Source organism: Mustela erminea, chromosome 5 (assembly GCF_009829155.1).
Source record: "Mustela erminea isolate mMusErm1 chromosome 5, mMusErm1.Pri, whole genome shotgun sequence".
NCBI lineage: Eukaryota > Metazoa > Chordata > Mammalia > Carnivora > Mustelidae > Mustela > Mustela erminea.
The window spans coordinates 105389111-105415030 of record NC_045618.1 but is presented as its reverse complement, the minus strand read 5'-3'; the positions used below and the strand labels follow the sequence as shown (position 1 = coordinate 105415030).

Here is a 25920-nt window from a genome sequence, read left to right as displayed (position 1 = left end):
CCACAATGACTCAAACACAATGTTCACATTCATATCGATGTACTTCATTTCCAAATTATGTAAGCTATCAAGTAGACTTGGCCAAAGACAAGGTTGAAATCAGTTTACATTTACCTAGTTAATACTTGATGGACTTAACAAATTTTATTTGCATTCACAATAGAATCAAGTATAATGCTAGCTGACTATGCAGAGTCACTGTTTACAGCCACAGTTGGAGGGAGGGGGATAGCAAAGTTTAAAGGCAGCAGGTTTAGCTTTAAGGCAGCAGGTTTGACCCCCTTAAAAATAGGATCAATAGCCGTGTGCAGTCATGGGAAATCTGGCCCTAAAGATAACAGCGATCAATCTCCTACATGTTAGGCCATTGAATCCTGAGTAGTTCACATACACACACAAAATTTAGTGATTATATCTTACACTTTTAAAAGGTTCATGCAATTGTGGATTGAATGCAACACAGTTCCTTAAAACTGTCATTACTTCCTTAATGGAACTAATGCATTTCTAAAACCATGTTACTTTCACAAATTATTATCACTAGCTTTAACTAAAAAATTGGGTATTTTCTTCTGGAAACTATCTAAATCCCGGGAAACAAAACTTAAGATTGCCTGTATAAGCGGGAGGCAAAGTTTTCAGTTCGTGCAACCTGCTGGCTTTTAAAAAAGAGTATTTCTTTGGCATGAAAGGAAAACATAGGAGACATACAAATCTTTGCAGTTGTAAATTAACAAATGAGGGTACACGCTTCCTGAACATAGGTCTCACTAAATAAGATCATGTTTACTAAAAAAGGAAAAAAACAAAATGAAACAAAAACACCTCAGTCAAGGGACCAGAAAAGGCTATAAAATGTTTTAAAGAAGTTTCAAATTGATTCACTGTTAACAAATCCAGTAACAAAGGTCTTTATACAATTTCTTTAAAAGCCAGGTCCTTCCCCTAGCATATGGTAAATTCTTTTATTTACAAAAACGTACATACAGATTCTCAGGAAATTGAGGTATTAAAAAACTGAGATATATTTATACAGCAAAGAGGTAGTAATGAAAATCCATAACTAAAAATGAGCTTATTTCTTAGCATTGTAAAACCCTTACATTATAACCCCTCTATTGTTTACATTTTTTTTAAATAGTATTAGATTTGGCACTTTGGTGGTCTTTGGTATCCCTAAGTCTTTTCATATGATGATTAAACACTGATAGCTATCAAACAGGCTTTAAGCTCTTTCCCCAGCAGTGGGAACAAATTGTACCAAGCCTGGCACTCCCCTTGGCCAGGTGTTTTCCAACCCCACTCCTGCCCTTTTGAGGAATTAACACAAACTACACGACCAGCTGGAATCAAGGGTGACACACGACATGGCCAGAGAACACAGCAAAATCTTGTTCTCTCAGAAACAACACACTTGTCTTTGCATCAGCATGAATGGTCTCCCAGAATTAAACAAAGTATAAATATTATATACTTCCATGTTGCAGTTTGACCACTGGTAAAATGATAAATGACCAATTTTATTTAGAGGTGAAATGACTTCAAATTCATCTACAATAAGATTACTAGGTTTAGCTATGTAAAATATTTTAACACTAAAAAGACATGACAGTCTCATCAGAAACGAATTATTGGCACTGGAATCTGTACATCTCTGCAAACCAAAGACTTCCAAACAAAAACGGAAAGGGCTGCTCTTCTCTGAAGGCCTACATCACAACGGGGGTGGGAGAGAGGTGGTGCCAAATTCTGTATGGATGCAACAGTCAACATAAACAGTGCGGCTGTTCCGTTGCTCAGATCATTTTTTAATCATGATGCTGCCATTTATTTCAACAAATTAGTAGTCTTAAAAACCCTATTGAAAAAATGCTTTCCTTGGTTACTACTACTTAAATATTCTCTAAAGCTATGCTGTCCAATACAGTAGCCATTAACCACATGTGACTACTTAAATTTCAATTAAAATTAAAAATTCAGTTCTTCAATCATACTAGCTACTCTTCAAGGGCTCACTAGCTACATGTGACTAGTGGCTACCATACTGGAGCACACAAAGAATATTTTTATTATTGTAAAAAGTGCTACTGGACAGCACTGATCTGAAGAAAGTGCAATGTGCTGTATCTCATGAAATTTTTTTATTCAAAGTTGTTTAAAAATATCACTGTATCTCTGGGCTACAGATTAATAGTGATCTCTGTTCATAGGTGTCAAAGGATGCTATCAAATTTCTGATCATTATTTAGACAATTTATGAGGTATTCAGGAGGTCCACATAAGATTCAAGTAAAACATGAACTCAGACATTTTTACTAACCATAAAAGAACAAAGTATTCAACAAAGTGAATACTGCACGGATGATGAAAGTAATTTAGTACTCATATTTAAAACATCTCTTTCTTCCACTAACATCCCATAAATCTTTAAATATAAAAGCATACATAACTACCATTTAAAGTTTCTCACAAGAATGAGGTAAATAGGCCAAATATTGCTCTACTTTACTTTTACTTCGGTGTCTTAACAAGGGGGTTAAAAACATTACTTAAATACAAACAAAAAGGTAGTAAAATTAAAAGAAAGATGGTCTTAGGAATAAATTGCTATGGGACAAGGACAAAAAAACAAGTTTTGGTTTTACACATGCAAAAAAAATGCTCTCATTTGTATTGATATCTGATATCTGAGTTGACTGAATACTTTTAGGAAAATCAAACTCATGTTATTTTTGAATTTACTTTGTCAGAACACAAAGCAGATAATAATTATATATCACTTCTTCCAAATAGTTCTTGGATCGGAGGCAGGAAGTGGGGAACTGAATGGATTGGTTGGGTTTTTTTTTCTTAGTAGGTAAAAGCAGAACAACTCAATCATAAAATGCACACAGCTGTATCTAAAAGAAAAATGCAAACACAACTTAACCAACTTTATTTGACTGCATCTTATTTAGACAGCTTGCACATTTCAAATCCCATTAAATCTCTCTCTCCAAAAGGATATGGGACAATAGAAGAAAATTATGCAGCAATATCCAGTCATCAAACAGCAGTCCAATATTTTGAGATACACGTGATATTTTATAGATACTCAACTCATATCTGACGTCAATATAATTTATGGTTATGTTTTTACAAACCTGAAAGCCCTGTAACATTATAGCACTCATTTTAGTGATGTCATGGTGCACTAAAAAGTAACTCTGATGCACTACCAATTTGCTTTTATCTATGCTCCTGGAAAGTGATGAACTTCATGATTTTTAGACACCATAATAAATATACACATCCAGTCTTATACATGTCAGCCAATACCATAACACAGGGCAAGGTAAAATTAAAACATGTGACAAACAAACTTCTTTACATAGATTTGTCGAGCAAGTAGGGAGGGTAATTTGGGGAAGAGGCAGAAAATATTAAAACCAATTTTTCAATAGTAATTTTTTCTTTTTTTAAATTTTGCTGGCTTCAACTTCAAAAACTACTGTCTGGTTTCTGATCTGTGGACTTCTCGAGTAATTTCATTCTAATATAAGGGAAATTACAATCAGCCCACACATCAAAAATGATAGTATAGTATACCCGTTAGCTTCTTCAATACTAACATATATAGCTTCATGGTAGCATGTATAAAAATGTTCAGCAGTACCAACTGCCAAACCAGTGTCAGTGGATAGTACAGTCAGTCTTAAAGAGGCAGCACCCCGTTAAAAGAAAGTTGCACCAATTTTGCTCAGCTTTAGCCAAGTGAACTCACTCTATCGATTTTAAATGGGATTGTTTTAAGATTATATAAGAAAAATGAAAGCCCACTACCAAGAAGTAAATCAATGTATGATGCTACTGGAACTGGAACGGAGACTTAGTTTTGATGCTGGGTTATCATGCTAGACATTAAAATTTTAGTCCACTTAAGTAAACCATTTTTGCATAACCAAAGAAAGACATAAGGAAGACATTTATATTCAACATACACCAACTGAATAATACAGCAACGATCTGACTTTTTAGCCACATGTTAAGGTCATGTTTACAAACACCCAGGCAGTGCAGCAAAACATGGTCAATTCTAGGGGAAAAGGTCAGCAGAGATGGTTTCACTGACAATGTGCCAAAGACACAATGGCTGAAATGAAAATCTAGCATGTATCTATTTTAGAACTGTCCCCATTAGTGAGTCAAGCAACTGTATGTTCATCAACTATCATTACTCATGAATCACCACGTAAAACATAAAGTGGTGAGATAAAATTTGATAACTCTTTTAGCTCAGTTCCCTCCATATTAAAAATAACAGAAGCATCACTATGACTGGCATTACTCTAAAGGCTAGAGCTCAAATGACATTTGAGCAAAGACATACTCAAAATCGTCAGCTGGAAAGCTGTGTATTGTGTGATCATCACATTTTAAATGTAATCAGTACTCTGCCCATTAAACTTTCAAGAGCAACATAAAATGGAAAGAAATATTTGTCTTTAAAAAGAAGGATAAATGATCCCACCAGCAGGAAGATTTTATTTTTACCAAATCGGTGTACCACTATTTTAAAAGTATTTGATACCATGTTCACTTTCAAGACACTACACTGAGCAAGGAGCAGCTTTCCTTTTAAAAAAAAAATAAAATAAAAAAGGCAACAAACTTTCCTGAAAGGGGGCTTTTACCAACTGTTAATGGAGGTAGGGTTTTTAAAAAATACAGTAATTATAGCCATAAAATAAAATTCAAACCAAATCCTAGAGCAGAAGTAAAGCATATCCAAATTGAAGAAACAACAACACAGAATCCTACAAAACATTTTTCACAGAGCATCCATCTTTTTTTTTTTTTAAATGGGTACCTAGGTTTTCCAGTTAAATTATCCATCACATATTTCCTGACTCAACTGAAAGCAATTAACTTCAAAATTTGTTACACTGAACAGATCGGCCAAAATACAATGTAAATGAACATGGTGATAACTATTAACGAAAACCCATAGGACTCATTCCAAAAAATTTTTTTTACAATTTTCCCTTTTGGTTTTCTGAGAACTAAGCAAAGCTTCCCCAAGAATTTGCTCAAATAAGTGAAAAGAAAAGAAAATCGGTTTAAAATGGATACAATGCACCTTGAAATTTATTTCCAAGACCAAGAACCAAAGTTAAGCATATTAAGAAACAGAAGCAATGTGAAATCCAAATCAAGTGGGAAAAAAAGTTCCAACTGCTTTGTAAAAGCTGTTCTTCACAGCTTAGCGATAATTTTGATTAAATAAAATCATACCAATTTACATTAATTTTCTATTCTTTTCCAAAAATTCCCTCACTCTCAAAAAAAAAAAAGTGCATCCAAAAACCCAGCAATTCCCGGCTCCATCAACTTTTCTCATCCCTTTTGAGTCATTTCTCAAAGATTTTCCAAGTAGATTCAACTTCTTACTGTAAGGAAAAAAGGGACTTTACAGTAAACCACTCTGTCACTCACCTGGAAAAAAGTATCCAAATTATAAAAATCTGAAATAATTTATTATCAAATTTAGAATTTAAATAAAAACAAAAGTTTGCTTGCAAAGGCCTTAAAGAAAAGGAAAAGATAGCATGCATTCAAAAACTAGAGATGAAGACAAATATACTTATCTACACAGGCACTGGCAGACGCAATTTAATTGTTATCTTTACTCATTGTAAGACACACCCAACCCTACATAACATTTTTTTCATTCACTAATCACTGAGGTACCAATATTCAAGAATGGAAAATTTAATATTGAAAAAATAAAACCTAAAATTGAAGCTTTTCCCCCACCCCCTTCAGAAAACTATGGCAGGTTTCATGTGAAATGTTAGTATACTTAGATTTTTACAATCTTACATTGGCTTTTTTAAGGAACAAAAATCATGTTCCACTTACTGGTTCTGTGACAAAATGATCACTGTGTAAATGACATTGTCAGCAGACTTTGCAAATGAACAAACAAATCTTGGCTATCAACTGGCACATCTTGCTGGTACCAAAAGAACTCTTTAAGTTTAAAACAATCTCTTTTAATTCAGAACAAATGCGCCATGCCAAAGTGCAACAAATATTGTGCGACACTCAATGAGACACTGACAGATAAGAGCTGCATGGAAATTACTAAATCCACCTGCAAAGCAATTCTGTACAAATTGCATTGCATGCAAAGGTCGATTCTGTGTGGTTGGAAAGTTGTTCCTTGATGTCAGTTTCTCAACGCAGCCACAATTTAAGTCGCAGTGCATCAACTCCATTTAAATAGTATCTGAACAGCCTCTTATCTCGAACAAAACCAAGATTTTCATAAAGTTTCAAAGCAGACTTATTTGTTATTTCGGTTTCCAAAACAACCTGCAAAAAAAAAAAAAGAGGAAACTGAGTTGCAATTTTATATATTTGAAATTAATTTTATAATTTCATAATGTGACAAATCACATATAAAGTAAACATCTTAAGTATTTTTTTTAAGATTTTTTTTTTTTAAAGATTTTATTTATGTATTTGACAGAGAGAGATCACAAGTAGGCAGAGAGGCAAGCAGAGAGAGAGGGAGAAGCAGGCTCCCTTGCCGAGCAGAAAGCCCAATGCGGGGCTCGATCCCAGGACCCCAAGATCATGACCTGGGCCGAAGGCAGAGGCTTAACCCACTGAGCCACCCAGGCGCCCCAACATTTTTAAGTATTTAAGAAAAACATACTGTATCGGTTTTAAATTGATGGTGAAACAAATGTTAAAGAAAAAAAACCCGGAAAAATAGTCACTGAAACTGTGATAGCAATTTTCTCTTGGGGCAAGGAGAGGTAGGAATGTGAACATTTCCTGTTCTATTGCTTTTTTGTGATGTTTGGAAGTTTTAGCAATGAGAATATATGTTCTGTACTAAACAAAGATGAATTATTTCCCTGTGGAGAAAAACAGCATGACAAAAAGATGAAGAAAAAAAAAATCAACAATAAAAACTTGGAAGAAAAAGGACCAGTACTTGAAACTATTTGAATTGACCTCCGACGCCTATATTTTCATTAATTTGTCATCATTTATCCTGGTAACAACTACCATATTATCTAATGAGTCTACACCAGAATTTGCAAATTATAACCCTTGGGCCAAATGTGAAAATAAAGTTTTATTGGAACACAACCAATGCCCATTTGTTTACGTGCTATCTAGGACTGCTCTCTCAATACAAGAAGCAGAGCCTAATAGCTGCACCAGAGATCTATAGTCTGCAATGTCTAAAATATTTATTATCTGACTCTCTGTTTAGACCAAAGGTACTCCAAAATTAGTTAACAGGAGGGTTTGTTAAAATAGATTGCTGACACCCCTGAGTATATTTGGGGTGGAGCCCAAGAATCTGTATTTAAGAAACTGCTACTTGATGCTGATGCTGCTAGTTGGGAGACTATAGTCTGCAAATAAATGACGACATATTATGGACACTAACACTTAACAGAAGAACACATAAAATATTAACTTCTGAGTCTTTTTTAGAATGGCCCTGACAATGAATAAGTGACATTTTTTGATATTCTGATTTCCTTTTTTTGTTTTTACCTTCCTCTACCAATATATCCTCTATCCCATCCTCCTACCTTTTAGATACACAGCTCTATTTGCCTTTCTATTGCTTCTCAACCTACCTCATTGAGAACTACCAAACAGTGAGCTACAGCTACTACTATAACTACTACTACAAACCCTAAGGTGTTTGAAGTGGGACAAAAAAGAGCAAAGTATAATTAAAGAAAGGCCCAAGTGAAGCCTATGAGACTTTCTATTGTATCTCAAGCTATCAAAACATTTGACAAGATTTCAAATGGATATAAAATAATAGGGAAAAGAATATACCTCAACTCATCCTCTGCAATAGTGAACTCATGATCAACTCCTCCTCCACAATTCTGTATCTTAGTAACAAGATCTCCATCCTAACAATGCCTCAAAACTGAAACCAAGAGTCATTGTTGAAATAATTTTTTCCCTCTCTATGCCCTGCTACAAACATCCAAGCACAAGTATTGCAATTTTCTCTCTTAAATCTCTCATATCAACCCTTTTCTTTCTCTCCCTGATACCATTCTAGTCCAAGCTCCCAGAACACTGAAATTCTAAGATCCATCTAACTCAAAAGTCTTCCATACTCTTGTTAACTCCCTGCTTAAAACCATTTGTTGACTCCTTTTTGTCCTCAAGATAAAGTCCACAATCTAAAAGCAATATAAAGAAACCTAAAAGGCCCATCAAAATAATGGCCTTTACCTACCCTACCAACTTCACTTTAGGTCCCTCCAGCCCCCTGCCTGTGCTCTTTCAGCTCTCCATGATCAACACTGAACTTTCAGTTTCTGGAACCCACTGTGATCTTTCCCACCTTAAACCTTTCACACAAGTTGTTTTCCTGTCTGGAAGGATGCTCTTCCTGTCCTCCTCGCTTTTGTTGTTAGTTTGTCCCTTCCAGACTGGGCGAAGTCTTCCTTTGTATTACCCCAACAGCACTCTGCACCATTCCTTATCCAACTACATTCTCATTCAACATTTAATGAGTGTGACAGCTCTCCTAGGTGATGAGCCTAAGAAGGGCAGGGATCATGTGTACCTCCTTCACAGCCGTTTCCTATGTACCTAACATACTGGCTAACACAGAGAAGGCTCTTAAATGTTTATAAATTATATACATCCTACATACCTTTCATTATATTACATATATTACATAAACATTAGACAAATGAAAGTTTTATCAAACTTTTAAATGACCAAAGTACTGAAAGAAAAAACATCATATTAAAGCAACTGCCTATATAATTTACTCATTAAAGTAAATCACTTGCTAAATATGAACTTTTAAGAGGTCTAAAAACAAGTAATGAATAAATCAGGATCAAGAGAAAATATTACTAAGGAATACTTAAATAAATGTTGTACAACAAATAAATTGGTTTAAGAATAAAAGTCCCCCCAAACTACCAGAACTCATACAGCAATTCAGTAATGTGGCAGGATACAAAATCAATGTACAAAAATCAGTTGCCTTCTTATACACTAACAATGAAAATATAGAAAGGGAAATTAGAGAATCGATTAATTGACTATAGCACCAAGAATCGTAAGATACCTGGGAATAAAACTAACCAAAGAGGTAAAGGATCTGTACTTGGGGAACTAAAGAACACTCACTGAAGAAATTGAAGAAGATGCAAAAAGATGGAAGAGCATTCCATGCTCATGGAATTGAAGAGTAAACATTGTTAAAATGTCTATACTGCCTAAAGCAATCTATATTTTCAATGCCATCCCAATCAAAATTCCACTGGCATTTTTCAAAGAGCTCTTTGAAAATCCTAAAATTTGTGTGGAACCAGAAGGGACCCTGGATTGCTAAGGAAATGTTGAAAAAGAAAAACAAAACTGGGGGCATGACATTGCCTAATTTCAAGCTTTACTACAAAGCTGTGATCACCAAGACAGCATAGTACTGGCATAAAAGCAGACACATAGACCAGTGGAACAGAGAACAGAGCCCAGATATGGACCCACAACTCTATGGTCAAATAATCTTTGACAAAACAGGAAAAAATATACAGTGTTTTCAAAAAAGTCTTTAATAAATGGTGCTGGGAAAATTGGACAGCAACGTATAAACGAATGAAACTTGACCATTCTCTTAAACCATACACAAAGAAAAACTCAAAATGGATGAAACACCTCAACATAAAGCAGGAATCTATCAAAATCCTAGAGGAGAACATAGGCAGTAACCTCTTCGACATTAGCCACAGCAACTTCTTTCAAGACATGTCTCCAAAGGCAAAGGAAACAAAACCAAAAATGAACTTTCGGGACTTCATCAAAATCAAAAGTTTCTCCACAGCAAAGTTAACGGTCAAAAAAACAAAGAGGCAACCCACAGAATGGGAGAAGATATTCGCAAATGACACTACAAAGGGCTGATGTCCAAGATCTATAAAGAACTCCTCAAACTTAACACACGCAAAACATATTATCATGTCAAAAAATGGGCAGAAGACATGAACAGACACTTCCCCAAAGAAGACAAATGGCTAACTGACACATGAAAAAATGTTCATCATAACTAGCCATCAGAGATTATAATCAAAACCACATTGAGATACCACCTTACACCAATTAGAATGACCAAAATTAACAAGACAGTAAACAAGAAGAGCTGGAGAGGATGTGGGGAAAGGGGAACCTTCTTACACTGTTGGTGGGAATGCAAGTTGGGGCAGCCACTTTGGAACAGTGTGGAGATTCCTTAAGAAATTAAAAATAGAGCTACCCTATGACCTGGCAATTACACTACTGGGTATTTACCCCAAAGATACAGATGTAGTGAAAAGAAGGGCCATATGTACCCCAATGTTCATAGCAGCAGTGGCCACAATCGTCAAACTCTGGAAAGAACCAAGATACCCTTCAACAGATGAATAGATAAAGATCTGGTTCATATATACAATGTAATATTATGCCTCCATCAGAAAGGATGAATACCCAACTTTTTTATCAACATAAATGAGACGGGAAGAGATTATGCTGAGTGAAATAAGTCAAGCAGAGAGAGTCAATTATCATATGGTTTCGCTTAACTTGTGGAGCATAAAGAATAACAGAGGACATTGGGAGATAGAGAAGTGAGTTGGAGGAAATCGGATTGGGGAGACAAACCATGAGGGACTGTGGACTCTGAAAAACAAACTGAGGGTTTTGGAGGGGAGAAGGGCAGAGGGTTGGGTGAGCCTGGTGGTGGGTATTATGGAGGGCACGTATTGCATAGAACACTGGGTGAGGGGCATAAACAATGAATTTTGGAACAATGAAACAAAATCAAATCAAATTTAAAAAAAAAAGTGAAAGTCAACAGGGGCGCCTGGATGGCTCAGTGCGTTAAGCGTCTGCCTTTGGCTCAGGTCATGATCTCAGGGTCTTGGGATCCAGGCCCGCATAGGGCTCTCTGCTCAGTGGGGAGCCTGCTTCCCTTTCTCTCTCTGCCTGCCTCTCTGCCTAGTTGTGATCTGTCAAATAAATAAACAAAATCTTTAAAAAAAAAAAAAAAAAAGAAGAAGAAGAACAAGAAGAAGAACAAGAAGAAAAGTCAACAATTTTTCCCAGCTCTTAAAAATATGGAATTTATTTTTTAGTAATGTATGTCATCTTCCAGTACGAAAGATCACTACAATCTGATCAATACAGGTTTTTAATTTTGAACAATTCTCTTGGGTAACTCCTAGAATTCTGTTTTAGGCCACCACCTAATTAGAGCTAAAATGTGTCAAAACAATTATCATGTGAAGCAATAAAGGTACAACAACACAAAACTTGGAACTTGATTTCACAGAAAAAGGAGTGAAAATTTTTTTAAGTTATTATTTATTGAAGGCTTACTAAATGCTTTGTAAGGGATTTTACATGTATTGTCATTTTACATGCATTTGTCATTACATTATTTTCAGAATAGCCCTATGAAACAGATATGATTTTCTCCAATCTACAAAAGAATGAAACTCAAGGCCACCAGTACTGCAAAAACAGACCAGACTGCAAATCTGAACTAAAACTTAATAGTACCCACTTTTCTGTGCCTCCCCCGCTGATTGTTTCCCAGAGTAAAACAAGGCAGCAAATGGGAGATCTAACCTACTTAAGACACAATGTTTGTTAATATTTGGCAACTGAAAATAGTCAAGACACATCTGAAGCTTATTATGGCTACATAAATACACACATAAGGTGTGGTAAAGAGCTGTATTCATGTTTGTTGGCATGCTAACAGATTAGTGAAATACAGCCCAATTACACAGAAATGGAATTACACAAAGGGCTAACCTTAGTTTAAATGAAAAGATTCTCTCAGTACTCACATTCTCTAAACAAAGAGATCATCTGACAAAACAAAATGTCAAAAAAAAGTAACTACTTTTTAATACTTAATCACTCAAATTCTTATAAACACATTAAAAGAGAATCCGGGCTTATAGTGAACTCAGTATAAAACTACTCTTTCAGTCCACATCATGGGAGTATTACATAGGAAGCCAAAGGATAATGAGGCTACTTTGGTCCCAAAGAAATTTGCCAAAGTAGAATTCTACTTAACAGAAAAAGGATTACTGTGAAGTTCCACGGACTCTCTTAGCAACAAACCATTGTCAGGATAAGCCAAACTATTACAGTTTAGAAAGACTTTTTTAATATCGTAGGCTGTAACTGCTGGAGGGAGGGCAAGCTGTTCACTGCTAGAACTTAAGCACTAGCCTATGGTCTGGCACCTCACAGACCTTCCATCAATACTACTGAATACTACTATTGCTTTTTTTTTTTTTTAAGATTTTATTTATTTGACAGAGAGAGACACAAAGAGAGAGGGAACATAAGCAGGGGGAATGAGAGAGGGAGAAGCAGGCTTCCCGCTGACCAGGGAGCCCGATGTGGGCCTCGATCCCAGGACCCTGGGATCATGACCTGAGCCAAAGGCAGACACTTAACAACTAAGCCACCCAGGCAGCCGATAACTATTGCTTTTCATAACATTCATTTAAGATCAGAATTACGATCATTATGGCACAAAGAAACTATAACCCAGGACTCTCATAAGCAGTTCTTTAATTAGGACAAACTATTCAACCAAAAGTTCTTACAGCTTAAAGATCTCCATTTCATTCTGTTCTTTACCAAGCAGCCTCTCTGTCTGATAGCCAAAATATGTTTCCAGTGAAACTAAAACATTCAACATGTAACTGTTAAACATAAAAGGCTTAAAAGTCATCTTTGTACAATACCAAAAAAATCATAAAAATATAAGATGTATTTGCACATATCAAGATATTACATGCATTTTATTAATATGTAACAGATTTATATTGGTTATAAGAAATTAGGCCACTGTTGGTAGGAATGTAAACTGGTACAGCTATCACTGAAATAGTTATGGAGGTTCCTTAAAAAATTAAAAATAGAACTACTATATGATCCAGCAATCCTACATTCCAGAACACTTTTTCATGCTGTTTGTATTTTCTTACTATTTCCTCTACTGTAAGACACAAACCCAAGATGCTTGCTCTAGAAGCCACTACATGTTTGGCAGCCAGAGCTGCCAAGCAACCAAGTTAAAGCCAGGTCAGCAATAAGGGTAATGCATTTCTCATTCATGAAGCAACAAATCCACTTGTTTCTTCTTTTGATGTTGTAACTTTACAGACAGCTCATATATACAGAAAATGAAAAAGATATTAGTTATGCTGTTTAACATGTCTAAATCTGACATAAAAAGTTAGGAAAGTCATAGTAAGGCAAAATGAAGATAAATAGTAGATCCAGAGAGTATTTCATTATTATTCAAACAAAAACATCATCTACATTTCAACTCTGTGATTACTAATTTTGGTTTAATATGTTGTGAATTTATCATAAAAATGAAAAGAGCTACCAAGAACAATAAAACACGACTCAAGGTCTCAAATTCTACAAACAGAACAGGAAGGAAAAACTGACTGGATGTGCATGGTAAGGCTTCAGAGAGATTTCCAAATGTAACTCTCTACAGGTGCAGAAAATTAAAAATGTCTCTAAGAATTAAAAAAAAAATAGCAGTACAATCTAAGTGGTAGAAAATGTAATTTAAATCCCTCCTCAAATCTCTTTCCAATAATTTGCTGAGATTTCTTAACACTTTAAGGGAAAAGAAGGTTGACTTAACTTAATATTTATAATTGGTTACTATATTCTTAGAAATTAAAATTTCAGTTTTCCTCAAAACAATGAATTATATACAAGACTGTTTTTACACATGATTTTGTTTTTACCAAAAGGTATTTTAACAACTGATAAACTCTGAGGAGAGTTTTTGTTTTTTTTTTTTTAAATCTTACTATGTACAAAATAAGTAAGATGACTGCCATTCCTAGAAAGCTTACAGAAAGTTCTGAAGCAAAGACAAGGTAATAGTTCAAAATTCAAAAGTGCATTAAAAAAAGAGGTACAGATATAATGTTGCAAGCACTGACTTAATCAATCAACAAATACTTAAGAACCATTGTACTCTATCATAAATGCCACACTAAGTACTAAGAACACAGCAGTAAACAGGAAGAGGAATCTCTGCTCTCCTTAGCAGCTAAGTAAATTAAAGCAAAGTAAATTTTTCAAAAACAGAAGCCAAGAAAACCACAGAAGCCACACAAATGATTCTGTCCAGAAGGAGTAAGGAAAACTTAAAAAAGCTATTGATATTTATTTTGGATCTTAATGACAGAGAAGTAGTTTAATAAAAAGAGGAGAATCAAGAAGCTACTAGGTCTAGCAAATACATCAGTGAGAAAATAGTTACACTGGGGTCGAGGGGGAAGAAACCAAACCAAAATGGAATGAAATGGTAATAAAAGGAAATGGAACCAACAAAGACAACAATTAACTACCAAAAATTAGAAGGGAAAAAGGGATAGAATTGTGCCTTATATAGTCTAAAACACAAGGAAAGGGAGAAGGAAAGCCTTATAAAGAGTAAACAAAGGTTCTAATCCCTTCATAGAGAAAAACTTATCTGAACAATGTGGGACACAGATAATTTTTTTAAACATAGCAGAGTTCTCTAATTCGGAGGCAGAGTTATTCAAACTGCAAAAACATCATACAAAAGAAATAAGCTTATGGAACTATCATTTCAGACTAAGATTAGTTAAAACTCTTTTCTTCAAAAGTAAGGAAAGTAAATCAGAATTAGATTTTTAGGCCCACAATGAAAAGAGTATTTCTACCATAAAATGTGTCACTAATTTAGGATCTAACTTTGAGACTAAAATGATATAAGCCAAATCTCTCTATCAATCCCCAGAACTTTCAAAGGAAAACCAATACTATTTAAACATTTGTTCAGTTAAGGTAAAGCACACTACCCTGTCTCACAGGTAGTGACTAGGCTAACTCACAGAAGGTATAACACCATTACGGAACACAATACGCCCTGTTTGTACATCCCTCTTGACTGGAAACCACTCTTTTCAGTAGCAATAGAGGATTAAAACATGGTCTTATCAACCCAAAGATTTCTCCAAACAGTTCAGCAACTTTTAGGAAGCTTAACTTCTTCTGATGAACTAACCAGTGTGGCTATGGTCCAAACATAGAGACTTACACCCATCAACATATACAATCCAATCCTCTTCTGCAAATTTTAGTTACCAGCCATTTAAATGATCAGTGTCACTGCATCTTTTACTTTGTGACATTATATTAAAAGTTGTGAACAATATAAGCTCCTTCACTATGTGTGAATTATCTCATCTGAAATAACGTTGAATATCTTGAAATGCCAGGATGATTTCTTCTATGCTGCCCAACATGCCTGAAGGCCTTCTCATAAAACCACCATTTAGTGTGATCTGTCAGAATACGAACTAATGTGAACAAGAAACGTGAGACTACTCTATGGTAAAGCTCTGTATTCCAACATGGAAACATGTTTGTGACATATTGTTAAATTTAAAAAAAAAATTGCAGAATAATAATTATGGCTTCATTTGTGTAAAGAAAAAGTATTACACAGCTTAGATGTGTACTTCGAAATGGGAGGATACATGATCTGATAAACAGTAGCTGTAAGTGGAAAGAAGAATGAAGAGCTGCAGAGCGTGAGGACAGTGAATGAAGGGACTCTGTACACCCAAATCACACATCATACTTAATGACAGTATACATTTTGTACAGAGGAAAAAAAAAAAAAAACCTTAAAAAAAAGTAATCAAACCAAGTTGTAGTCTTTTGAGGAAAAAAACCTAATTTCAACTATTTTGAGAACTCTCTAAGGCATGGTTACACTCCAATAATAAAGATAATTGTCACCTGTACTGTTCATAAAATTATTAGCACAATATAACCTTGTTCCTTCTCAGTCACCACGCCTATATTAAAAACATTTATACTTCTCTAGTTTATACTTATTTCCTTCCACATTATGACAGTAAATCTTAACATTCCCAACCATTACCATGAATTATGGAGCACTCACAATGTGCAGAGCACAGTGCTCTAGGAAACAAAGAAATTATAGCCGTGGTTAGGCTGTACAAACAAGGTAAAGAGAAAAGACACTCTTAGGCTAATGCACAGAGAGGTCTACATTTAAAAAGTGGTTGTCTTTTTTTCTCCTCAGCCTTCTCATTATTTAATGCTGAGAGATTTTTTTCAAAAATGGAATGGAATGTCTTGCATATGAGCTGACAGTTGGCACACAGTTTAAAAAAAAAATGTTATTGGGCGCCTGGGTGGCTCAGTGGGTTAAGCCGCTGCCTTCGGCTCAGGTCATGATCTCAGGGTCCTGGGATCGAGTCCCGCATCGGGCTCTCTGCTCAGCAGGGAGCCTGCTTCCTCCTCTCTCTCTCTGCCTCTCTGCCTACTTGTAATCTCTCTCTGTCAAATAAATAAATAAAATCTTTAAAAAAAAAAAAAAAAAAAAAAAAAAAAAAATGTTATTTAGAGAGAAACTAAGGCTAGTATGGAAGGAAATTGCAGTAAAATTAGTAGTAAAATTAGTAATAACAGCTACCTTATATGACTTTAACTGATAACAAATCCTCTGAACACCAATTCTTCTGAATATCAATTATTTACTGAAAATGTCTAAGACTTCACCTTTACATTTTGACAAAGAGCAAATTTCAGCTCTCATTATCATCTTAAAATTTGTTCTAGGTCAAAATTCATGTGGTTTTAAAAGGAATATAATTTTTACCATAAGCGACAATTATATAATTATAGTTTGCAATGAAATTTGCAGTAAAATTTATTATGAGATATTTATTTAAAAAAAAAAAACTGGGAGAATACCAGTTTAAGGTTTTAAACATTTAGAAAGACTTACCTCATCACAGTCTCCTTCAACCATGGCATATATAGCTTTCTTAACCAAGTTAGTACCTAGAATATAGATATGAGTATTAATGAAGGAAAATTTAGTTTCTTAAAGATACCTAAATTATCATATTCATAAGCACAGAAATATCAAATGCTGGCTTCTACCTTGAATGCACATACACACAATCTTAAGTGAGAAAAAAATTTAAACTGAGAGGCCAAGAGAACCTACACATAGCAATGTAAGTTTCCTTTTAAAAGACCTATCTCTGTGTATATCCTTTTTTCTTAGGTGTAATTACTTGCTCAAAGAAGGAGTTTGTGCTGTTCTGTTTAAAAGTAAGAGAAATGGGGCGCCTGGGTGGCTCAGTGGGTTGAGCCGCTGCCTTCGGCTCAGGTCATGATCTCAGGGTCCTGGGATCGAGTCCTGCATCAGGCTCTCTGCTCAGCAGGGAGCCTGCTTCCCTCTCTCTCTCTGCCTGCCTCTCCAACTACTTGTGATTTCTCTCTGTCAAATAAATAAATAAAATCTTTAAAAAAAAAAAAAAAAAAAAGTAAGAGAAATGGGGCGCCTGGGTGGCTCAGTGGGTTAAGCCGCTGCCTTCGGCTCAGGTCATGATCTCAGGGTCCTGGGATCGAGTCCCGCATCAGGCTCTCTGCTCAGCAGGGAGCCTGCTTCCTCCTCTCTCTCTCTCTGCCTGCCTCTCTGCCTACTTGTGATCTCTCTCTGTCAAATAAATAAATAAAATCTTTAAAAAAAAAAAAAAAAAAAAAGTAAGAGAAAAAGGGAAAAAGAAAAAGGCAAGATATAGTATGGCCAGAGCAACCCAGGAAACACTTGAACTAGCCAGAAGTTACTACAAGACTCTTGAGCTAATTTTGCCAAAAATCACACCAGAAACTGCTGGGATGCAGACTGGGCCCAAAATACTGGTTGATTCCTACAAACCCTATAGGGAGCCTGAGCTACTGAAGTCCAGCATTCCCAAATGACGCCAGTATTCTCTGTAAATGTCTCGCAAAATGCATCCTAGTTTAGGGTCAGATGCATTTGGCTCGTAAGAGGGCAAACAACTGCCAACTCTGATTTTAAGAAATCCAAATTCTGTAAAGAATCTCTTAATTTCCCAACCATGCACATGAGGAAGAACACATTGCATGGGCCAAACAAAATGTCTATGGGCTAGCAAACAGCCCTCAAGCCACCAGGGTCTGCCCTGAGAACTAGCCAGACAATTGCTTATCATTTGCCATGAGCCCTTATCAGCTCTTTTTAATGTGCCAAAAATGCAAACTTGGCTTATATAACAAGTCCAATCCATTAAAATCCTTAGTAGTAAAATCTAACCTCTAGTTAAGAAAGGTTAGTTAAACCAAATGTATTAAGTCTACCTATTCATAATGATTTTTACTGACATCTCAAATTAATGTGAAACAGTCTTAAATTGGACAGTAACACTCGTATTAAAAAAAAAAAAAACCACAAGTGACAAAAAACTACTAGTAATTAAATACTGGTATAGGCATTAAATCTTTCACAAATACTTACTTAGCTTTACTAGATCCCAGAATTTGACATGGTCAGACAAGTGTTTGATCCCCATCCTGAACAAAGAGCCAGTGGGTCCTAGACACTAGGACAATGGCTCTTAACCAGGCTTACATCACAGTCACCTGGGGAAGCTCCAGCCCTACTTCTAACAGGACAAACAAGATTCTCAAGAGGAGGGACCTACACATTTGCCTTTCAACCACCCAAATGATTCTAATGACCATTATAAATCACCAGAGTAAGATTAACTGAAAATGCCAGGAAAAGCAGACCCAAGAAAGAGATGGAATTGGGAATACTAAGAAAGCATTCTTTCCCCCAGTCCTCCCTGAACTGCCAGTATGTTTGAGGACTAGTACTAGCATTAATACTAAACAATGGTAACAATTTCTCCATAATTTTGCCTTGAGGTCCACTTAACACAGGTATAGACAGCTCCTAGAGGGCTGTTATCCATGCCCCAATGATGCTACTGAAAACTGCAGTATACAGTATAAACGAAGAATTTTGAATATGATCAAAAGAAATGTTTGGAGGTAAAAACTGATCACCTGTTACTTGCCAGAAAGATAATTTCTCAAAACATTAATAAAGAAACAATTCATTTTAAGAACATTTTTAAAATATTTTGAAATAAAAACAATCGTAATTTCCTTCTCTTACCTTCTTTCTCATTCCTACATATTTACATATAAATCTTTTGCTTTAAAAAACAAAAATGAAAATAACTTATGCATTCATTTAGTGACATAGTATTTTCCTTACCAATGCCATTTCTCCTGTATTTGGAATCCACGGCTAACATGGCTATATAACCTCTGCGGAACATCTTTTTGTGCATATCCAACTTGCAAACGATGGCACCTACACATTCCTCCCCTACCATGGCCTTAAAAATAAACAAACAGTTATGAAGAATACATTGCCATCAGGTACGGCACAATTACCCAGGGAAACAGCAACCAACCATTGGTCACACTTTTGAGGAAGGAGAGATAAGAATTCTAGTAATAGCAATCACTTAAGTTTCAGAAATCTCAATTCCAGAAGTCCTTCAAATGTTCCAGTTTTAAAATCATTCAACATTGTTTAGGGTATGCTTATGCTTCTTACCAAACCCTAGGGGGAAAAGAAGCAAGATTCCCACAAAGCAAATATTCAAGTACCTTGTAAGAGGTGCTTATAATTATTTGCAATAAAGACCTACATGTTTAAGATTTGGGAAGGAGGAAATATGTGAAAGTAATTTTTTTAAGAAAATTCTTTAGGAAATGATAAAATATTGTAGAACTTGCGTATCAAAGTACTGTAAATTTATCTCAATTCTAAAAAAGTTCTGCTGAAAGAAAAATATAAGACATATCTATACATGAACAGTAGAGTTAGATTCTGACCAGAAAAAAAAAAAGTAATGATTTTCAGAAAAAAGACTTTTTTTTAAGGTATTCTTTGGATCCTGTCCAAGGTGTTTTTTCAGTGAAGGACTATGAAAATTAGATATACGATGGTCTCATTTTTAGGACACTCCTGACAGTATCATTATCATAAAGCTCAGAGAATATCCAGAGCTTAAAATCAGAGCTTCATATTAAAGCAAAAGCTTTAATATAATTTTATAGTTATTTTAATAAAAATGTATGTCTTTCCAGAGTGTTAAAGGTTACATATTGAATAAATGCTAATCATCCCCCATTTTCATTAAGATTTCCAGTGTTACCATTAAAAATGTTTTTCAAAAGTTCCTTCACTCATGAAAAGTTCTAGTGATACTGTATTCTGGTAAATATCAACAGGGATATAGCTCCAATTATTTAATAACATGTCAGCTTGCTAGAAATATGTGTTTGCTATAAGGAGCACTCATTAAAAAACAGGAAAACTTCAAATTATCTCTTAATAAAATTAAATTTTCAGAAGAAACTATTTCAACAATAAAAACCAGGAATTGGGTTAAAAAATTGAAAAGACCAGTTTATACTTAACTTAAACTTAATTTTGATGTGACATTTTTCAGTTCATCATTCTGTAATATGATTAAAAAGTCCTTTTTTAATTGTGGAAAATCCTATAGGCAAGGTAATTCTAATCCATTTCACACAAATCTGAACTGGGTCAGAAAAATTCTCTTGAAGGGCTATTAAACTGAACAATCCACACTAATTCATTCCTGCTTTATCACACAATCCAATAAACCTTTAAAATTTCTATTTCCATTTTCATTCACAATAAATCAATCGGGTTTTATCAAAATTCTTTTGAAAACTAAAATTTCTTCCTGAAATAAGACCTGAAAAATACACAAAAATTGGCTGGCTGAACAACTCTTAACAGCATTTTTCTGATTTGAAAGTAACTCACCTAAAATATATGTTTATGTGGTTGTGTATGTGTGTACATGTTTTACACATTAAATGGTACATTAAAAAACTTTTTGACCTGATAAGCTAAGGAAAATGGAAACCTATATAAATCTATGACACAAAACTGTAGGACAGCTACACGTCAGTTAGTAAACCATCCAAAAGAAGCTTCTTCAAAATCAGAACCACTAGAAACAATACCATTGGACAATACTTTGAAATTGGATAGGAATTTCAAACAAATCTTTGTCCTTTGACCAAGGAAGTAAGAGGAAAACAAGTATTATACCAGTTCACACTTAGACTAGATTGACTTATTCCTAATTAAGAGTATGAAGGAATAAAGATCAGGTACAAAATCAGTAAAAAAGATAAAAGCCCAATATATAATATGCCTGTTACTAATAAGATATTGATAGTAAGGAAGTTCTATTTTTTTTCTGATAAATTACTGGTGGTTATACACTTAAAAGAATCACTAAACTAGGGACACCTCGGTGGCTCAGTTGGTTAAGCATCTGCCCTCGAATGAAGTCATAATCCCAGGATTCTGGGATCCAGTCCCGCATTGGACTTCCTGCTCAGTGGGGAGCCTGCTTCTCCCTCTGCTTGCCTCTCCCCCTGCCTGTTGCTCCCCCTGTTGTGCTGTCTCTCTCTCTGACAAATAAATAAATAAAACCTTAAAAAAAAAAAAAAAAAGAATCACTAAACTGGGGAACGAGTGGGCGGATCAGTCGGTTAAGCATCTGCCTTCAGCTCAGGTCATGTTCCCAGGGTCCTGGGATCCAGTGCCACATCTGTGCTCCTTGCTCGGTGGGAAGCCTGCTGCTCCCCTTGCTTGCACACACTCTCTGACAAATAAATAAAGGCAATCTTAAAAAAAAAAATAAGTAATTGATAAACTGCTTGTCAGTTTTTCTAAATAAAAGCTCTGCACATATATTTGGAACTCTTACTATCAAATGTGTTCTTTTTTCAAGGATGGAAACTGAAAAATTCCTGGCAAGATTAAGACTGAACTCTACAAGGCCAAATGCTTGTTAATCTATAAAACTTGAAAAATGTAAGTTGTGTGAAATAGAAATTCCCAAATTCCAGAATGCTATACATGAGAAAACAGAGGAAGCCATGAAGTTAAATTTAGAATAAACAGACTATAATACATCACTGGTAGTAAGCTTAAGATGTTCAAAAAGGCACCAACAGCTGAAAATACCATGAACTCAAAAAAGGTAGAGATAAATTAGTTAAGACTAGAGTAACTGACAATGTCCCATTTGTCTGGTACTCTACTTACACACTTTTTACAATTATTAGGAAGAATCATAAGAAACCATCATTTTTGTTAGTCAGATAAGGTCAAGTATTGGCAATTTTCTAAGGTTCAACCTCCTACACTCCATTTGATCCATTACAGGTTATATGAAAATCAGAAACATTTTGGAGGTTTTCAATCTCTTCAGATTATTCATGTTTGCAAGGACAAGAGTCCCTTGATGAGGTATAACTTGGTAACACAATGATCTTCACTGAATAGGTCAAGAATATGTAACTTTTCAGGTTCTTGCTTATTTCCATATTGAGAGGTCAGGTAAAGTTCTAGCTTTACCTCTCAGCCACTAAATACTTGAAGCTTTATTTACTTTTTTTTAAAGATTTTGTTTTTATGTAATCTCTATACCCAACCTGGGGCTCGAATTCACAAACATGAGATCAAGAGTGGCACGTTCCACTGACTGAGCCAGCCAGGCACCCCTAACTATCTGAAGATTTAAGCATTTTAAGTCATTTTGGTCCTTAATTTTTTTTTTTCCATTAAAAAAGGTGAAGTTGAGCTAGGTTATATTTAAGATCCTTTACAGTTCTAACATGATATGACTTAAAATAAATATACACACTTATATTTGTTTTAAATTAGTTCTTATAGGAAATTCAAAAACTGGGGCCAACATAAAGGCCCCAATTCTAAATGGCTTCTGATTAACTACTATTTTTATGTTCAATACCTCCAGATATGTATTTGCACTAGTAAATCTTAGATGTCAACCACCTGTACATATCTCAATTTCCAGATATTCAGAATTTAATGTTAAGTAAATTGGCTATTAAAGAGCTAAAGTACAACTTAGCTGATGAATTGGAAGGAGTCTATGAAATATCAAAATTAAAATTTACTAAGTTTATCAGAGTCTAAAATGGCAGACAAATTGAGAAAGGCCAAGGTAGTATCAGAACCCAACGCTGCCTAAATACTATATATACAACTGTTTTCTGTACATGAAATACATATTTGAAATACATATTTCAATTTAAGGTGTGACTCAATTTTATGCTTTTGTGGGTAAACTTACAATTAAATCAATCATAAATTTTTAGGAATTACATTGGCATTTAATATCACATGTAGAATAGTGCTATAAAATCACTTTCCCATGTTCACTGGCATAGGCATGGCTAAGAACTCCTATTTTGATAGAGTGGTTAAAATCCTGGAAGAGCAGTTTTGTAGACTATAAGATAGTTCCCACAATTTAAATAAACATACTACATTGAAGTTTAGTAGACTGAACATAGAAAATAGCAGAACTACCATTACCTATAATACTGGAGCTATATTTTCAGATTATCAACATATGGAATAAAAAAGATGGATTTCTAAAGCACTGTCAAAATGTCTTGCAGGGATTTGCTAAGTGCAACTAAGTCAATGCTAAAACAGTAAACAACAGTAGTGCTTCTCCCTTTACACACCATAAAATACTTCTTAAAAGCATGTTGCTTTTCCTCAGAGAAAGTCAATGGAAACAAAATGCTTGTGAGGACACAAATATAATGCATATACCCTCAGTTAATATTTAAGTGGAAGGTTTCATACAGACTAAAACTGGTCAATATTACTGGGAAGAAACTACTGGTACTGCCAGTACTACATAAATTTTTTAAAAAATACAACTATTCAGCTTACTTCATAGCCAGATCTTTTTTGTTTACACATAAGTAAAAAAAAAATTTGTCAACTATACTTCACAGAAGGCAGTGTTACTACTAGCATTTAGGTATATCTATGACCATTTTCTTAAAGAAAAAAATTAGATTAGTAACAATTTCACACTTAGTTTCCTACATTCCAAAAAGGCATTTTGTTCAAGTTTCAGGAGTCTTTCAGCCACCAAAAGTGTTAGTAGCGCCTTCTACAATCTAGCACTAGAAAACAGGCTGGCTACAACTGTTAATTGTCCTGTTGAAGTAAAAGGAAACAATCTCCATAATTACAGAAAACGCTTGTAAGATTTAATTCTCCAATGTGGCCACAGCAAGTTTACTGACAATCATGTTCACCAAAACATGTTTATGCATACACTCTTCCCTGATTACGGCTGCAATTGAGAGATTAATAAAGCCTGTATCCGAACAGAACCATGTTCAAATTAAATAATTGCAAAGTGCTTTGAGGACGAGGGAAGGTAATTAAAGACGGTTAAACATGATTATAAGCTAATATAAACAGGATCCAAGACCCCCAACATGCATCACACAGGCTTGTTGCATTTACATTATCAAGTTCAGCCAGATGAAGACGTCTTACCTTCAGAACACTTTCATTAAACAACTAGTAGTGTGCACACGCACTTTACATCACATAACGTACTACGAAACGCAGGAGTATGCATCCACTGCCACTCTCAGCCCTCACACTCCCTGCCCTGCACGGCCTGGATCTCTCTGCTGGGTTCACCCTCTTTGCATTCCATCCACTTACCAAGAAGCACAGCTGTGGCCAGTTGTGGATAAAATATCTATAGGTATAAATGGAGTAGGGTTCAGACAGATCTTTGGTGATCAGTCTCATGATATCGGGCATTTGTAGCTCGGATTCATATCGGACATAACGTATCGTCCGATCCTCCCCAGGCTCAACCTCCCTGCCTGAGGGGCTTCTTAAACTGCAGCCGGCGGTCAGGGATGAAGACAGCAGCCGCACCTGCTCGTCTTCCTCCTCCTCCTCCTGCTCCGTGCCCTCCGCCAGTCCATTGCGGGCCGCCGCAGGATCGCTCGCCGCCACTGCCTCTGCCGGGCTGGGGAGCGCAGTTCTTCCATTACTGGGGAGGCAGTGAGGGGGACTCTCGCCCGAGTGTACCCCAGCTCCTTTTGTTGCAGTCGCTCTGGGCCCCCCGTCGGGGCTGGCCGTGGTCGTGGCCGTGTCGGCCACGCTCAAAACCTTGCTCTTGAGGGAGGCGGCCGCCCGGAGGTGCCGCAGTTCGGGGCTGATCAATCCGTTGAGCTGCTGCTGCTCCTGCGGCGGCTGAGGGCAGCGGAGGCACGGATGCCCCTTGGCCGCCGCCGTCGCCTCGCCGCCCGCCGGGCTCCTGCCGCCGCCGCCTTCGTGCTCCTCGTCGTCCTCCTCGTCCTCGCTGCAGCAGGCGAGGGCGGCCCCCGCCGGGAAGGGACAGCGGGGCTCGGCCGCCGCCGAGGCCGGAGGTGCTGGTGGTGGGAGGAGGCTGCTAGGCCCAGGCGGTACCTCCGCCATCCTAGAGGCGACATAGACCGAGAGGGGAGGCCATGAGACCCGGCGGACTAGCGCGCAGCAGAGGGGGCGGCGGGCGGGGGGGCGGCGGTGAAGGTGGGGGGGGAACAAAGGCAGAAACCGTCCCTCACGGAGCAGCCCCCCAATTCCGCGCCCCCCCCCGCTCTTCAGCGCCGCCCAGCTGTTCAGCCGGCCACCGTCCCCGTCCGCCCGCACCCATCCGCTGGCCCTGTCACCCGCGGCCCCTCCCTGTCCCTTCCTCGCGGCTCACCCCGCACAGGTCCCCGCCGCCACTGCCGCCACTCCTCTTCCTCCTCAGCCGCCGCCGCCGCCGCCTCCTTCGCCGCCGCGGCCGCCTCCACCGCCGCCAAGGTTCACACTCAGCCGCCGTCGCCGTAAAGCGCCTCGGCTGTTACCCCGGGTAAAGTTTCCTAGGCCTGGCTTTACGACACTTCCCTGCCTGCCGGCTGCCGGGGCCAAGGGAAAGGGGCGTGGAGGGAGGTGACCTGTGGAGGGGCGGGGACGAAGGTGTCTCTTGTGGGCTCTGGGGGAGGCCGAGTGCTAATGGGTGGGGCTGTGGGGCGGGGAAGTTGCTCAGGGCTTCAGAG

General features: G+C 36.8%; 1 protein-coding gene across 2 annotated transcripts; it reads right to left on the bottom strand.

Moving 5' to 3' along the window:
* Positions 1-2905: 2905 nt before the first annotated feature.
* NAA30 (N-alpha-acetyltransferase 30, NatC catalytic subunit) lies at positions 2906-25699 on the bottom strand. Of its 2 annotated transcripts, none has more exons than XM_032344314.1 (5): positions 25584-25699; positions 24548-25316; positions 19193-19316; positions 16883-16938; positions 2906-6357 (listed from the first exon to the last, which is right to left on the bottom strand). In XM_032344314.1, exons 2-5 carry the CDS (start codon positions 25313-25315, stop codon positions 6220-6222), a joined length of 1086 nt encoding a protein of 361 aa, XP_032200205.1. In that variant the 5' UTR covers position 25316; positions 25584-25699; the 3' UTR covers positions 2906-6219. The 2 variants fall into 2 exon arrangements, with proteins under 2 accessions (XP_032200205.1, XP_032200206.1); XM_032344315.1 differs by having other exon boundaries at positions 24770-25316.
* Between the last annotated feature and the right edge of the window lie 221 nt (positions 25700-25920).